Source organism: Antechinus flavipes, chromosome 3 (genome assembly GCF_016432865.1).
Source record: "Antechinus flavipes isolate AdamAnt ecotype Samford, QLD, Australia chromosome 3, AdamAnt_v2, whole genome shotgun sequence".
Lineage (NCBI taxonomy): Eukaryota > Metazoa > Chordata > Mammalia > Dasyuromorphia > Dasyuridae > Antechinus > Antechinus flavipes.
The window spans coordinates 426,046,729-426,064,588 of record NC_067400.1 but is presented as its reverse complement, the minus strand read 5'-3'; the positions used below and the strand labels follow the sequence as shown (position 1 = coordinate 426,064,588).

General features: G+C 34.2%; 1 protein-coding gene across 1 annotated transcript in view; it reads right to left on the bottom strand.

The window, feature by feature from the left end:
* Positions 1–4,788: 4,788 nt before the first annotated feature.
* The window catches only part of LOC127554587 (sodium channel protein type 9 subunit alpha-like), a 118,832-nt gene continuing 105,760 nt past the window's right edge, over positions 4,789–17,860 (bottom strand). Inside the window, 6 exon segments of the mRNA XM_051986232.1 lie at positions 4,789–7,160; positions 7,162–8,168; positions 11,024–11,294; positions 14,785–14,880; positions 16,153–16,287; positions 17,488–17,541. Coding sequence (XP_051842192.1) covers positions 7,014–7,160; positions 7,162–8,168; positions 11,024–11,294; positions 14,785–14,880; positions 16,153–16,287; positions 17,488–17,541 — 1,710 coding nt within the window. The 3' untranslated portion in view covers positions 4,789–7,013.

Here is a 17,860-nt window from a genome sequence, read left to right as displayed (position 1 = left end):
AGACATTAGATTGTTGTAGGACTTTAAATCTCTCAGGAATCAGTGGATTCTTTGAGACATAAGACTTGAAAGCCCTCAGGAATCATTGGATTTTCTGAGAAATGATAAGACTGTTACAGGACTTCAAAATCTGCTGGAATCATTGGATTCCCTAAGACATAAAAAGACTTTTGCTGGACTTCAAAAACTTGGGGGGATCATTGGATTCCCTGATATGTGAAGCAATGGACAATACATTGGTTTTGGACTATCTCTTGGCTGCTGAAGAAGGTGTATGTGTGACTGCTGTTTACATACTCTCCTTCTAGGACTTCTGGCAATCTTTTACATCATAATGTTGATTTATATTGTTTGTTATACCATTACTTGGGTGTATAATTCATGTCTGTTACACCACATCACGCCTGCACTGACTGTGGGGAGATGTGATGACTCCATCACTAATAGCCTCTGTGTTGTTGCTATGTGCTATGTGCTATGTGTTCCCATGCTGATGGGTTTGTGCATAATAAGACCCTTGAGCCCAGAAACCTGCTAGCAACCCCCACTTCCCTTTGGTGCTTTTCATCTCCCTTCCTGAGATGTCAGGGAGGGTGTGATTATCTCCTTTTTAGTGCTTTCACCTCCCTTCCTGAGAAGTCAGGGGGGTCGTGATCACCTCCTTTTTGGTGCTTTCACCTTCTTTTCTGAGAAGTCAGGGAGGGTGTGATCACCTCCCCTTAGGGGCTCTGACCTCCCTGAGGAGTCAGGGATGGATGATCACCTGTGTTCTAAAACAAAAGAAAGCGGGAGATGTAATGGGCTGAGGCTTGAGTTGATGCACTGAGGTCCCAAGCACATGAGGCTAAATAGTAATTGGACCATACTCTATTAATATATAAGCTTGGAGAAAGAATGGCCCCTGCTCACTCTTTGAGCAAGTCCTGATGTGTTGTATAGGAAATGACGATTTTGGTGGGTGGAGGCAGGGGAGTGGAAAAGGAAGGGGAAGGAGAGACTTTTGGGATTGCCATTGCCATGGTTGGCTCAGCTCACACCTCTCTCTGTTAGCTGGCTTCCTGTTGCAACTGCCCATATTGCTATCGCAATCTTTCTTGCCTATATTTGCTATCGCAATCTTTATTCACCTCTTCACTTCAATAAATATTGAAGATTTTTCCCTTAACCTGAATTCCTGACTCCGGCTGATTTTAAATACGCGGTCATTACAGTCCTTGATCTTTATTCTTTGTGGATGTGAATGGAATGGTGATATGAAGTGAGAAGAATCACCACTCTGGCTTTCTCACACCACCCCCTAAATTCTGCCTCAATCTCTCTGTATGTCAAACAGATCAAACTTTCACAGAGAATAGGCAGGGCCATTCTTTCTCCAAGCTTGTACTAATACAGTATTGTCCAATTGGTAATTAGCCTTACGTGCTCGAACCTCAGTGCATCAACTCAGTTTTCAGCCCATTACAATCTTCAGGTCTTTTGAAAAATCCTGAGATTTTCTCCCTAACTAGTGGTAGTCTCCACTATATCAAAAGGCCAGGGCAAATGTTCTCCTGGCCTTGCCTAGTTTTATATTCCCCTTTCAGTACTCCCTTTTCCTGCTTCATACCAGTTCTTTGAGTTTTCTATCCCTCGTGCAACTGGATGAAGGAGTTGACTAATATTTCTCTTTGGTTGTATTGCTTATTTTTTCATCTGGATCATTCCTGGGGTATTTGTTCCAAGAGTTGGATCAGTTAGGCTATTTTATGTTGTCACTATTTTTAGCAGAAGTAAGATATTTCCTTTCCATGAAAGTTTTCCCCTCCTAACTTCTCAATTTCCTTTGGGGTTGGGAAGATCTGAGTTGAAAGTGAATGAGTCTATAAAAGTGCTAACTTCAGGATTCCTATGCCTGCTCTTCTGAAGGATATCCCAGAGAGAAGAAAATTCTTCCCTATACCTGTATTTATTAGATATAAGTTTCAGCCTGGTTTGACTGGTAGAAGAAGTGGCTGGGAGGAAGTTTGGTAGGTAAGGCCAAGAAGGGAGTTAAGCACTTAGTCCCAGAACATATCTTCCTCCACTCCCTTCTGCCATTCTGCCACTCCATTCCATTCTAGGAATGAAAGAAAGTTTTGCTGTCCAAAATTACTCAAATTTTTCCTTAGATTAGATCTCTGCACCATGGATAAGATTAGAGTTAGAGTTTGCCTGGAAGAAAGTATGATGATCATCTCTCTGCTCAAAAAGAAGCCAAATTTCAACAACCTATATAAAAAGAAAATACACTTGTATGAGGTTTGAGGAAAAAAAAAACACTTTCCTGCTTTGACTGACCACATCCCCTTTTTGAAAATGTGAAAAATATAGATGAGCAGGTAGCACAGAAAATGACTTTGAGTCCTAGGCTTGGTGTTTTCCTTTGTGTTACTCTTTTTCTTCATCAACATAGGAAAATAGGAGAGACAAAGTATGTAAAATTGGGGAGACCAAAACCCTTGATGATATTAAACAAAAACTCTTATCTGGTTCAAAGACCAGCCATGAAAGATGAAAATTTGGAAAATATATTGAATCCTAACTATTAGTTAGGGTATAACCTCCAAGATAGGGATGAGGATGAGGAGTATAAAGTACAGGCTAAGCAGATAACCTTTTTCTTTAAAGGAGGATTTCTGCTCTTCCAAGAACAAAAGTTGTTTTGTTTTAATGTAAATTTTTATTATTAACATAATCAATGTGAATCTATGTGAACATTTCAATCTACAAAGAACAATAATGTATATAAAACTAAGTTCTATTAAATAGGGATTTGAAGCATATATTAAATTTGATATGGTATTAGCAAAATTTTCCTATTTGCATTCCCTTTTGAATGTTTCTCCTTGTTTTCTTATATACACATATATGTGTATATATATATAATATGCCTATATATACATACACATGTATACATATACCACCCTTATCCCCATCTCTTCTCTGTCTGTCTCTGGCTCTCTCTGTAGGTGTCTCCCTTTCTTTCCTCTCTGTCTGTTTCTCTTCCTTCCCTCATCTCTCTTCCTTTTCCCCATTCTCTTCCTCCTCCTTCTCTCTTTCTCATTTCTTTCTCCCCCTTCTCTCCTTCTCCCTCCTTCCTTTCTCTCCTTCCCTTTATCCCTCCATCTCTCTCCTACCATTCATTCCTCCCTTTCTGTTCTACTTCCCTCCCTTCTTCCCCTCCTCTATTCCCCTTCTTTCTTCTCTCTGTCTCCCTTCCTCCTTCCCTACCTCTCTGTATGTCCATATATATTGAAGAATGAAACACACATTTCCATACTTGGCAAATGTGCTGTTCTACTTTATTTGGCTAAGAAAAATATATAACTTTTGAAGTCAGAAGGTATGGATCCAAATTCTGGGTCTGATGAGACAAATAATTGCCTTGGACTCCAACCTCCTTGGACTTCAGTTTTCTCTCTAGAAAATGAAGGGATTAAACTAGATGATCATTAAGATAACTTCCATCTCTACATCCATTTCTAAATTATAAATTTACTTAGCAAAATGCTAAGAGTTACAAAAATTATGAATCATATTATATGGCATTATTACCTATTGATTATTACTACAAATGAAGACTAGAATTGGAGGGTGCTTCATAAGTCGGTAAGGATAGATACTGAAATTTATATATCAACCTCCATTTTCTCCAAACTGACTTGTTTTCAGGGTATTTGTTAATCAGCTTGGGGGGAGTTCTGTTAAGGAAGATATCACCCAGTCTGCAGCTTTTATATTGTCTATTGTCCAGCATATAGCAGGTCACTCCATATCTGCTAACTAGCTAGTAAAAGTCCATTCTCTATATCTATAAATTCATTTTTTTTTTAAGATTTAGAAATTAGGTAGAAACTGCAGTGCAATCATCCATTCCCTTTCGCTGATGGAGACTTATACAATTTGACTGTATCTCATGGAAGTTATCAGTGAAAGCTAACTCTATCTTGAATCCCTCTCTTATTTTTAATGATCAGCCACTAAGGTTCCCTTGACATAATTTTAAAAACAAATTTATTTCAATTTCTCATCCCCCTGAAACAAAACTCAGGGGGATTTCATTAATTAAAGTAAAAGTTTGAATAAGGAATTTTCTTATATTATTTTCCTATATATAGGTTTTAAACTAAGAAAGCAGCTAAGCCCAAAGTGGAAGGTAGCAGAGTCTAGAAGAGCAGCATTCAACAGTCATCCAGTTGCAACAGAGCCACAAGTGCAGCCTTAGGGAAGATGAATATGAAGACATCACTAGAAGAAATCAGTTACAAAGGAGTAATAGAAGTGAAATCTCCATTCCATAGTTTCTTCAGCTATATATGATCCCTACAAGGGCTTCCTATTCCTCTTATTGATGCTGTAGTTATAAGGTAGGGGAATGGTTTTGTTTATACTATTTTTTTTACTCTGATTATTTTATTAAACTTTGGCTATGAACTACTGCTATCTTCTGGGTGCCTAGGCAACTTTTTAGGACTTTGTCATAAAACAGAGCTCTCTGTCTTTGTAGAGGAAATTTCTTAATTAAGAGTCTTAACCAAGGAAAGAAGTTTTGGTCTGGGAAGTCACAGGGCAGAGCCCATGGCAGTGGCAATTTAAGAGAAAAGAAAGAGATGAATTTGGGGGAGGCTTTGAAGGTTAATATACCCCAGAAATATGAAACTAAATACTTATGTAAGTATTCTGGGAGAAATATATTTAAATGACCAGACTACCTGAAAAATGATAGGGCATTGAGTTGCAAAGGAAAATAAAGGACAATTTAATCATATATTTTAATAGTGCATGATTAACTTTTATTCATTTAAAGAACATATTCATTTTAAAGAACATCTCATTGTGTTAATTTTTTTCAATACAAAGTTTGTATTGGCTTTAACAAGTAAAATAATGTTTAGTATGAAATAGATAATCCCTTTACTATATGTTACTAAATGCAGAATATCTTCAAAAACCTTGCTGAAAATATTTCTAAAACACTTAGGCAATCAGGTGTTGTCTTTAGGAGGAAAAATACTGCTGCAAGTGTTTGATTATTTAATAGTTGCATTATAAATATAGTTTCATAATCAATTAAATTCAAAAGGCACTTATCAAGCATTTAATATATTTCAGGCACTGTCAATGGAATAGGGGAATATTAAAACAAAGCCAAAAAAAATCCCTGCTTTCAAGAAGCTTACATTCTACTAGAGAGAAACATATAGAAAAGGTAAGTGAATACAAAATGTATAAAAATTATTAAGTCATTTCTTTTCTTTTCTTTTCTTTTTTTTGTTGGGGGTGGGGATGGAGAGAAGAGGCTCTGTTTCCAACTTAGTCACTGTTGCTTATCATGTTATGTATCACAATGCCTTTATGATTATAACACTTTATTATAGAAAATGAGTTATATTTGCATAATGTCTCTCACTTTTGTTCCAGGAAATGGGGAAGAAGGATAAAGATGATTAGATAAGACAAATATATAATACAATCTGTTAACTTTTGAGAGCTTGTCAATGATATAATTGACAGACATTTCTAGCTCATGTATGTTATATACCTAACACTGTATTGTCCTGGTAGATATGTAATGTGATAAATATTATGCTGTCATATGTTTGCTCAGACATGCATCATAATATTTTATATCTATTTCTAAATAAGCAAGCATTTCACTGAAAGTTAAAATATAGGCTCTTCTGAGAGATGAAGGATGGATAAATAATATTTGTAGATGGGAGCAGATATATCTGTATGCTCACCATTCTAGATATTTTAGAGTAATATGGTGCAATGCTATGTTTTATTGAAAACAGTTAAGAAAATATTTGAGACTTTTTTTTTTTTACTCCATTATATGCTTGTGTCTTAATAATGTAGCCTTAGTGTGTATGTGTGTGTGTGTGTGTGTGCACATTTACTTACACATGTATGCAATTCAGTAAAATCCATTTCCTTTGTAATCCTGTTTTTTTTTTTTATTTTTTTATTTTGTGAATTTCAAACATTCTGAGAGGCAGTTCATAGACTTCAACAGATATGAAGAAAGTCTTTCTCTCTCTCTCTTTCTTTATCTTTCTCTCTCTCTCTCTCTCTCACACACACACACACAAGCACACACTCAATTAATGAGTATTGGGCAGAAGAAACAACAAAATGGGATAAAGGCTAGATACAAATTCTTTGGAAGTGACTTCTGCACTTCTGAGAATAAATGGTTAAAATATTATTAAAAGTCAGCAACTTACATATTTGGGAAATCCCATGGGACTTTAAGGCATACAACATTTTAATTCAGATGCAACATAAAATACATTTTAGTTGTCAAAACTTTTCTATGAAAGATACATTGTTTTGATACATGTTTTTCCTGCATATGAGCTAAAACTTTAGCAGCTGCACTACTTTTTTTAGTGCATTGCAGAGAATGAGTAAAAGCATTTACTTTCATTGTATTACGAGCAGAAGATCTCTCCAATAAAATTATTTTTTGGGAAAAGTGAAGATGGAAACTTGCACATAAATTCCTCACTTAAATACAATTCATTTGCATGTTATGACAACATCACCTACTTGATGTCATGATCTTCTTTGAGAAGGAATAACAAACAACAATGTGGAGGTAGGTGAGTGGGGAATGAATGGCATGGATACTACAAAAGGAGGACAGACAAATGTGAAACATTCTATTCCTATGTTTTATGAAATGAAAAAAAAAGATTTTGCTTTTCTTAATCCATTTTTCTAATTTTTTTTTTTTTTTGGTCATTCATCTTTTGCAGGAGAAACAGTGCAAATAATGCTCCTATGTCAAAGTTGTTTTGATATGGAATCTCAGTTAATAATAAACTATCATTACTATTAGAAGTAACAACTTTAAGCTTATGTTGGTTAAAACAAACAAACAAAAAATCAAATCAGTTGTTATGGCACATATTTTACTAAAATAAACCTGTCTTAAAAATTAGTCATTTAAAAAAAAGTTTTAACCAACTATTCACAAAACAGAATCTCTACTTCTTTTCCATTTCCCTGTCAGCTTTGCCTTTGTCTTCCTTTACTATCTGGTCTGTTTCATATTTCTCTCTTTCTTGTTCTGTTATACTATCTAATGAAATTACTGAAGTGACTTTCTCTGGTGCAGAGTTCTCATTTGTCATTAACTCAATCTAAAATTATGTTGTCTTTAATAATTGGATCCTCTCTATCTCCATCTTTCCTATTATGAGTATCTGATATATTTTCCTCTAAAGCATTCTGAATGACAGGAACTGATATCTCCTCTTGTTTTTGTTTTATAGTAGTAACTGGTTCATAAGAAATTTGGAAAAGACATGATGACAGAAACTGCTCACGCATTGGTAAATGGAGATGATCAAACTCTTCACTTTCACCAACAACACGTTTTGCAAGAGCAAAGAGAACATCAGGACAGAAAACTCTATCACCTCTTGCTACAGGCAGATCCATGGCCATGAGCTGGCTTTTGTTGGGCTTTGGTACATGAAGAGGAGCATCCAATGAAGCAACAAAATTAGAGAGCTGACTGTAGTGTATGAAATGAGTTGTGTCAGGATCAAATTTTTGCCAAACCTCATAGAAATTGTCAAAGGCTTCTTCACTCAGGCATTTAGCATTTTCTTCTGTCACAGCATTGAAAATCTCAAGAATAACAACAATGAACATGTTTACAAGCAGCAGAAAGGATATGATAAGAAAACTCACAAAATAGAAAATTCCAAAAATGGGACTTCCACAATCTCCTTTCAAAGAAATTCCTGGGTGAAGCTTTTCAGGGTCACAATCTGGTGGTCCCGTGTTAAGAATTGGTGCTATTAAACCATCCCAGCCAGCAAATGTGGTGATTTGGAAAAGGCAAAAAATGCTATTGCCAAAAGTTTCAAAATTGAACATATCATTAATTCCAGCATCTTTTTTAACATAGGCAAATTGGGATACTCCAATGATAGCATAGATAATCATGACCAAAAAGAACAGAAACACAATGTTCAACAAAGCAGGCAAGGACAACATCATTGCAGAGATCAGTGTTCCTATGCCCTTGGTTCCTTTAATGAAATTCAGGACTCTTCCACACCTCATGAGACGGATAGCTTGCATTTGGCCATAGGTCAGGAAATATGTATGCCAATGACTTAGTAGGGTAACTTTGGGAAGAAAAACCATAAAATGGAAAATATTTAAATATACTGTGAATTTACAAATTACAGATTTAGTGGTTGATCCCTCTGGGAACTACAACAGTGAGAGGATCACAACCTGACTGCTCCCTCCTCCTTAGAACCCCACCCATACTAATAGTGTTAGGCTTGGAAATTGAGATCCAGTGGGAAGGGGAAGGGATGTTCTTGATTCAGGGTAGGGAATCCCTTCTTTATCCACTATTTAGTAAATAAATGCCATTTATATTTTGAAGCTTAATGGACAGCCTTGGCAGAAGATAATATATTGAATGAAGTTCTTAGATTTTGTGAAAATGGAATGAAATGAATTAATGAAAGGTCCTTAAAATATATCTAGACTATTTGCATCCTTTTAAACAGAAATTTCTTTACCATCTACATTTGCCTCCTTAGATTAAACTTATAGTTTAACTTTCCTCTCCAGAGTTACTCACTGCAAATAATTTTACTGAATTGCAGATTACAACATAAAGTTATTCCCTATATAACAAATATAGTAACTACAGTTCAAAAAGCACCAAGATTATAAAATAATTGGCAGTGTTGTTATTATTAGGTAATTCCTGAATGTTAGTGAATTGAATTATTTTTAATCTAGACATTAGAGCTATTTTACCAATGGGGAGAATTATCAGTGTATGAATTCCTCCATCAATCTAGATTGGCAACCTATTTTTAATTTATATCGCAAAAATAGATGACTGAAGCATTTATAGAATGTGATTTGTTTGTGATCACACAAGTAAACTGTCAGATGCAATCTTTAATGCATGTTTTCTGACTGAGTTTAGCCTTCAATCCTCTATGTTATGTTAGCTTGACATACTTCTGTGGTGAATTGATTTCATATTGATATTATTACTATAAAGGTCTAAGATATTTAGTGAATAGAAACTTCTTATTGGTTGTCCAAGACCAGAACTACTAACCCTTCACCCTTATGTTTCACTTGTCTAACTTCATATTAGTGAATTTCAATCGAATGTATTGATGGCATCTAAAACTTAAACTTAATGAAATCAAGGTCATTATTATCCTCTTAAACTCTCTCCTCTTCTTAACATTCTTATTATTGTTAATATTGTTGTTATTTTCTGTCACCCAGGCTCTCAATCTAGTTATCATTCTCAATTTCTCATTTTCTCTGATTTCCCATATCCAATCTTCTGAAAAATCATGTTAATTCTATCTTACCTATCTGTTATGTATGTTCCATTCCCTTCTCTGACACTACTACCATCCTGACCTAGGTCCTCATTAACTAACACCTATATTGTTAAGCCACACCAAACTCTAATCCATACTCCAGTAAGCTAATAATTTCATTTCCTTAATGTGCAATTCTGACCATTCAATAAAATTCTTATCACCTTTGGGAACAGATACAAAATCTTCTGTTTGACATTCATAAACTTTCCCTACATCTCTAGACTGTTTTACATCATTGCATATAGATATTGTGAAATCCAGTCACATTGTCTCCTTGTTCCTCAATTAAGGTACTCCACTTCCCAAATTTGGGCATTTCCACTGGCTGTCCCCTATGACTGGAACTTTAACTCTCCCCATCTCTTATCTCCTAGTTTTCCTGAGTTCTTGCAAGTACCAGCTAAAATCCCAGCTTCTACAAGAAACCTTTCTGATGCCTTTTATTGCTAGTTCCTTTTTTACTTTTGCTTTCTCCAATGTATTCTGTGTAGTTAATTTTTGAGATATCCTTGTTTCCACGTTCTCTCCCCTATTAGACTGTGAGCTTATTCAGACCATGGACTACTTAAAAAAACTAAACCAAACCAAACCCAACCCCTTTTTGGGGTATCCCCAGAGTTCAGGATAGTGTCTTACATATAATATGTGCTTAATAAATGCATGTCGACTAACTGATGGACATATCCCTTTATATATCTGGAAAGTACTATCATATTTTCAATCCATATTGGTTCTTTTAAGTGGCTCTATGATCTCTAGATGTTGGTTATTCTCTGACTTGTTTATATTCTTAAAATGTAGTACCTAAGTAGAACACAATACACCAATTGTGGCATGACAAAGGTGGGATATAACAGGACTATGTTTCCTTTATTATGGATGCAAAACTCCCAACTTTGTACTGATGACTAATATTAAGGTTTGAGTCCACTAAACCTTGACATCTTTTTCCCATGGATTATGGAAAATGGAAATTTAGTCAAATTTCTGCTATTTTTTTGGAATAAAAATGTTCTTTATAAATATTGCTATTAAAGCTCAAGTTATTTGAATGGTCCCATCATAGTCATTCAATGAGAAGTAATAGAATCCTGTATCAACTGTGGGTAAAATTTAATAAGTCTTAATCTTGCTCAAGTCTCATGGATGAAATTCTTAAGATGATTTTGCTGTAAAAATTTGCCCCAAATATGACAAGGCAAGTGGCTCAGATGAAACAGATGAAATGCTTCAATGCTCAATCTGATGTTGTTAAATGCTTTCAAGGGAGGCAGTGCATGAGAATGTCCAGTGTTATATTGCCTCTTTATCTCCATAATGACAGCTGTCCTCATTGCCTATGGCTTTAGAGTGAGCATGGTCTTCACTGATTTCTTTGTTTGTTTCTCTTTTGGTACCTTTATCTTTCTTCATCAAAAAGAGATTTGTCCAGAATCACATAACTAATAAGTTTTTGAGGGCACATTTGAACTGGTGACAAAAATAAAAATAGCTTCCTCATCCTGTAAAACTGAATGTTTCTCAAAAGATAAGTTTAGATTAGTAAATGTGAAAGCGCTTGCCTCCTAGATTTCAAATCAGTATGGATACTTGAAAAGAAACATCCTTACCTGCAATTGATATATGGACCACCACAAAATCAAAGATGTTCCAGCCTATAGTAAAATAGTGATGGCGGAGGCCGATGAGCTTCAGCACACATTCTCCAGCAAATAGGCCAATGAACACTAGATTGATGCAGTACAAAATTCCAGTCTTATGGACACTCTCTGTATCTGTTTCCACCATCATGATAATCATATTGAAACAGATAAGTACGAGGATGGTTATCTCAAAAGCGTCTTTTGTTACAAGGTCAAATATATATCCTTGGAATTTATTCTATAATAATGAAAAGAATGTCAAATGTATAGAAGTCTTGCAAATGATATTAAAAAAATCATTAGACTCATAAAATCTACTTTCTCAGTCAATAAAATTCAACTTTGTTTCCTGTCATAATTTCAGAATACATTGTTAAATATATGTTTTCAAGCACTTAGAAAGGGAAGCTATGATTATTAAAAGCTATTATCTTGGTTGTCCAAGAACAAGTCACGTCAGACTAATGCCATTTTTTTTTGGATAGAGTTATCAGAATGACAGATCAGGAGAATGTCTAGACATAATAAAGAGACATATGACAAAGTTCTTTCTAGTATTCTTATGGACAAAATATAGATGTAGCACCTTTAGGGACCTGGATACTTATATATGGATCCCTTAGAAATGAATGTTCCAACTTTGGCATCCTCTGGGAAGTGATATCTAATCTAAACTCTATCTCATAACCTCTTATTAATGTATTTTCCTTTCATAGTTAGTAAATCAAAGGCATTTAGTAAAATAGAAGAGTAAGAAGTTATAATAAAAACCTCTTTATAAACCTATGTATGCATATTGTCTCACAAATACTCATAACATCAGTGGGAAAAGCAGATCTAAAAAGTAAACATGGTGAAGTAAAAACATGGGGAACAAATGATTTCAAGTCAACATGTTGATGGATCCACAAACAGGAGACATATGTAGCTGGGAAAGACATAGAGGGGCAACTACATATTCCAAAGCAAAAGAATTGGTGATGTTTTCTCCTTATATCACTGTGATACCATCATTAAACTTGGTCCCTACTGATTTTGTGTTGCATGTACTCTTTACTAGGCAGGTTATTGTTTATTTCTGGTTTCCACATTCTTTGGTTTCTGATATTTTTCCAGGTACAACTTTACATGCTATCAGGTTATGCAGCTTCTTTCTGCTTCCTACTCTTGGCTTCAGTTATAGTTTCTACCTGAGATGCTGTCTTTTCTTCATATAGTGAGTGAGATCTGCCATGTTTTGTTAGTTTAAACCCTAAAACTCGCTTTATGGCTAGAACATATTATTCTAGAACATAATATTGAGATATGCTCGATATATTCAGCCATTCGATTAAGTTAAAAAAAAAAACCAATAATTTCTCCCCTGCTATTTTTTCCCTTATCATAAAGAACAAATTTTCAGTTCCTTTGAATGTATAAGCTAGACAAGGCCCAGTCTTCAAAAGTAGAGACCTTGTTTTAATCACTAAGCTTTCTGGTTCATAAAGTGGGACTACTTTCTGTAGCTTATTGCTTGCAAGCTAACTTATGTTTTTTGAATAATGTTTTCTGGTCACTGGGTCTTGTACCTTTGTTAAATATTCCTTTCTATCTATGAGCCAGAAAAGTGATATGACTCTAAACTCTCATTGTAAACCTATATTGAGTCATCATTTATGAATTAACTATTCTTTGAACAAATTGCAAAAGTTTTCAGGAATTCAGTGTTCTCTAGTTTCTCAATTCTCACCTAACCTATCCCAGACTCAGTTATTTCATTTATAAAATGTGGGAGATATATTAAGTTTTCTCTGAGGTATTATCACACTCTCAATTCTGTAGTTTTATTAACTATTACTTTAAAAAAAAAGAATGAAGTTCAAGAAATATCTTGAGTCTAGGAAAAAAAATCTTGAACTTGCATTTTTTGATTGGCTATAAAGTTTCCTTAAAATGTTTATATTGAAAGCATTTGTACATATACAGATTTTAATGAGGTTTTCCAGGGGCAATATAAATCTTCAATTAACAGTGAATGAGACAAGACAGATAGCCATTTTCTTCTCTGGTAAACAGCCCCTCTCAAATCTTGGGAGGAACAGGAATAGCAAGGCCAACAAAGTCAAGGGTTAAATTTTATCTTGATTTTGTGGGAAATGGAGAGGTCTGACTTGCCCCTACTGAGTGAGATCTTTCATAATACAGTTGGGATCTGACTCTATGACAGACTCATCCAAGAAGTCCAAGTTATTACTCAAAGAACACCTTTAATAGAATAGATATAGCATCCTATACTTCATTTTTAAAAATTCAAGTGCTATTTTTTATAGACTAGAAGAAAAGACAGTAGTAAAATAGGACTTGAAAGTTTTAGAGGATTGCAAACTCATTAATTTAGCAATGTATAATGTGGTCCTTGGAGAAATTTAATCAGAACTGGGTTGCATTGATAGAATATATGGCTCAGAATCAAAAGGTTATAATTCTGTATCTTTGGCACTGAAGAAACCAACTCTAGAATAATGTATTCAGGTCTGTAAGTGGTATTTTACGAAGGGCCTTGGAAAACCTGGCATTAACAAAGGAGCACAATGAAGAATTGAAAGTGTGTCCTGATTATGACATACAAGGCCCCACTAGAGGACCTGCGATTATCAAGATGTAAATCTTGGTGACTCTTTTTAAATATCTGAAGGAAGGTAGAACTAGATTAGTGAGTATAGTTGATACAGTGAAAAGAGTGTTTGATGTTGAGTCAGAAAACTTTAATTTGAATTTTAACTGCCACACACTCTTCACATGATCTTGGACAGATCACTAACACCTCTCTGGCCATAAGTTTCCTCACATGTAAAGTTAGGCAAGTGAACAAGACAATGTCTAACATCACTTTTTCCAACTCTCAATCTAAGAAATTATGATTCTAGTAGAGAGAACATTAGTCTTGAAATGAAGAGCTGTCCCATTCCCAGTTCTGACACTTTATAATTGTATCATTGTGATTTTCAAATCACTTAATTTCTCTTGTTTTCATTTTTTTTCTTCATCTATAAAATTAAAGAGGCGAATTTAATGAGCTATACATCTCTAAATCCAAAAATTCAAGGAGCTCAATAAATGTGTTGAATGAATGGTGATTCTTGGAAAAAGATGTATTCAGTACATCATTTCACCTGCTCATCTAATGAACCAACTTGATATCTTCTCAGGTGGTAGTTATTCTGTGTTGTCTCATATTAAGCCAGTATAATGCAAGTTTTACTAGATTTTTCCAAGTTGAAAGGCTTTAAATATCAGCTCACTGACAAAATGCCATCTAAAGCTTAGTTTTGATAAGTTCAGAATGGTTTATCACAGGATAATTGTCTTCTTATTAATGAATATGTCTGACTATAGCAATTTCAGAAACTACCTATTTAAGGGCAAGGAGTTATTTCAATCAACTAGATATGGTAAAAGGAATCAGATGAATATTGGAATATATATATATGTATATATATATATGTATACATAGATACATACATATACATATAACATTTGTGTATAATGCAAGATGATAAATGACAACATAGTCCTGGGTAAGAATTATAGACATAAATTATTATATCATCATTACTATAGATAGTAAAAAGAGGTAAAGGATATTGTGATATCCCAAAAAGAAAACATTTTGAAAAAGAAATATTTTTAACAGATGTAATAAAAAGCATCTTTTGAAAATCTGTGTAAGTGATAGAGATTTTGCTTACCCCTGGGCGAGGTATTGATTTCTTATACCTTAACTGTTTCATTGAATTGTAGTATTTATTCTGCTTCTCTGTCATAAAGGTTGAGTGACCTCTAATGTAAAAAAAAAAAAAAGAAAAGTATTTAAAATCATATTTACCACTAGTTTTCTCCAAACCAGTAACACAAATTTTTAGAACCACAATACTGTGTGGAATTTGACCCTTTAAAAATTGAATTTAATAATGTGAATTGTAGGAGTAAATAAAACCTCTATAGGCTCTCTTTGTATACCACTTTATGCACATAAGCAAATACATCAATTGAATAGACTATGTAGCTCAGTAATGATAAGATTCATTATCCTGGTTGTAGGTTTACCTATATGTGACTTAGACATTTTGTTGTTGTTCAGTCATTTCAGTTGTGTCCAACTCCTTGTGACCCCTTTTAGTCTTTTCTTAGCAAAGATACTGGAGAATTTGCTGTTTCCTCTTCCAATTCATTTTATAAATGAAGAAACTATATAGTTTAATTTTGTTTTGAAATTTAGGGCTTCAGTGACCCATAAAATCATTAAATGTGGTCCCTTTAATTCTCTAAGACTTAAAAATCTCTGTAGATTTTGCTATTAAAAAAAATTACCCTTCCTATTTTAACTTGCTGTTCACTGATCTTTCAGAGGGATTGCAGAACCATTCATCTCCTAATTGGTTTCTAATTCCTCTATGTAAAATAATGATTTTCAGATTATATGTTAAAATAACAACAACAAAAATATTTGGTATAGAATTCAAATCCAACCCTTAGGGAGGAGACTATAAGATATCACTATTTAGCTGTTCTCAACAAGCATATATTCTTAGATTCAGGACCAGTTGCATCATCAATTACATCAATTACAATAAAGATATTGAGAGTCTTTATGGACAAGAGAATTGAATTAGTGATGGAGACTGTCGATCAATTATGAATGTGAAAGATGCCACAGGGCTGCAAAATGGACAAAGATCCAATGTTTAAAAAGAACAAGGTGAATTCTTCAAAGTCCTCATTTTAAAGATTTATCTTTTCTTTTAAGGTTTAGATGAGATGCTACCTCTTCAATGAAACTGCTTGTGCTCTTGCAGATATGCAAGTGATCACTCTTATCTCATACCTTCCCAAAGAATTTTGGATCTTTTTTTTTTTTTACTCCATTATTTTCTTCCTTATATTATACTCATTTGTGTACATGTAGTGTTGTCTTATATAAAATAAAAACTACTCAAAGTCAAGGATTGAATTCTTTAGTTGATATTCCTACTATAAAATGGTACCTTATACAATCTATCTCCTTTGCTAATGTTGATAAAGCTCAATCATTATATAATGAAGACAAGAATACTTATCTTTTTTTGTTGTTTGAAATGATCAATGATAACACCAATGAAGAGGACCAGTGGAAAGAATACTCCAAAGATGATGAAGCTGACAAAGTAGAGATGCATGTAGGGTTTGTTGTTATACTTAGGCTGGCCCTCTACCTGTAAAATTAGGAAATGTTAGTAATAGACAATGACTAGGTAGAATCTTTCATTTTGTACAAGCAAGTGAATATACTTATACTGGATATTATATTTTTGCAACATCATCTGGGAGCCACTATTTTGCTTTGATTTACTTTGAAAGGATCATAATCTAGAACAGAGGTTTTTAACCGGGAGTCCACAAACCCCTTGGAAGTCTAGTGATAACTTTTATAAGGAACAAGAACTTTAAAAAAACAAAACAAAACAAAAACAAAAACACTTTTTCGCTAAACTCTGCCTGAAATTTATTTTCCCCAATTATTTAAAAAAAATTATTCTTAGAGGGAATTCATAGATTTTGCCAGATTGTTGAAGGAGTCAATCATTTTGTCATTCTCTCTCTCTCTCGCTCTCTCTCTCTCTCTCGCTCTCTTTCTCTCTCTGTCTCTGTCTCTCTCTTTTTCACACATACACACACATGCAGAGATAAGATATATGCAAACAGATATGCACACATAAGGTTAAGAACTCTTACTTTATATAAAAGGTACAGCTCAGTGTTAAGGACAACACAGAGGTTAAGAATGATGAGCTTAGATCAGGAAACCATAGACTGTATCCTGATTTAACACAGATTTATTATGAAACCAGGACTCATTCATGCTATTTCTCTAATGCTAAGTTTCTTTATCTTTGCTTATTTTCAAATAGGGCTAACTCATACCATTTTCCTTAAAGTCTCAATCTAAAAAAAGTGCCCTGGACATTTTAAAGTGTTATATATTTGTGAATTATTAATTTTCCTTTGAGAAAGGAAAGGAAGGAAAGGGAAAGGGACAAATATTTATTAAATAGCTACTTAATAATCAAACCTTCAATAAACATTTATTAAATACATACTATGTGCCACACACTGTGCTACACATTTTAAAATATTATGTTATTTGATTTAGACAGCTAACTCTAGAGAGCAGAGGGACATGCATATTGTAGTGGCAAGAGTACTGAATTTGAGATCAGAAGACCCTAGTCTTGCCTCTGATGATTCCTTACTTTGTGACCTTGGCCAAAATACTACTTCTGAGCCTCTATTTCTTCATTATATAAGATTAAAAATTATTGCACTACCTTTCTTCTGGAGTTATTTTGTTAACCATAATATGTTGTATGAATGTGATTAATTATTATTTAGTGATATAATTTTTTCATACTTACATCACTTGAATCAACAGCTGAATACAAGATTTCCAACCATCCTTTAAATGTGGCCTGCAAATATGACATTTGTTAAATTTATCTCATGGTTAAGAACAAGATAGAAGTCAACTTTAATGAAAAGTCAAGTCAACTAGCTCAACTAGCTTCTTATAGGACATGGGGTTTTAGATGGAACCTGAAGGAAGTCAGAGAAGCCAGGAGACAGAGATGAAGAAAGAAATTTTCTTCATCATTCAATGATCAATATCTCCCTCCCTTAATTTCTCTCTTCCTCCTCCTCCTCCTCCTCTTTCTCCTCCTCCTCCTCCTCCTCACCATCTTCCTCTTCCTCCTTCTCTTCCTCTCCTCTCTCTCTCTCTCTCTCTCTCTC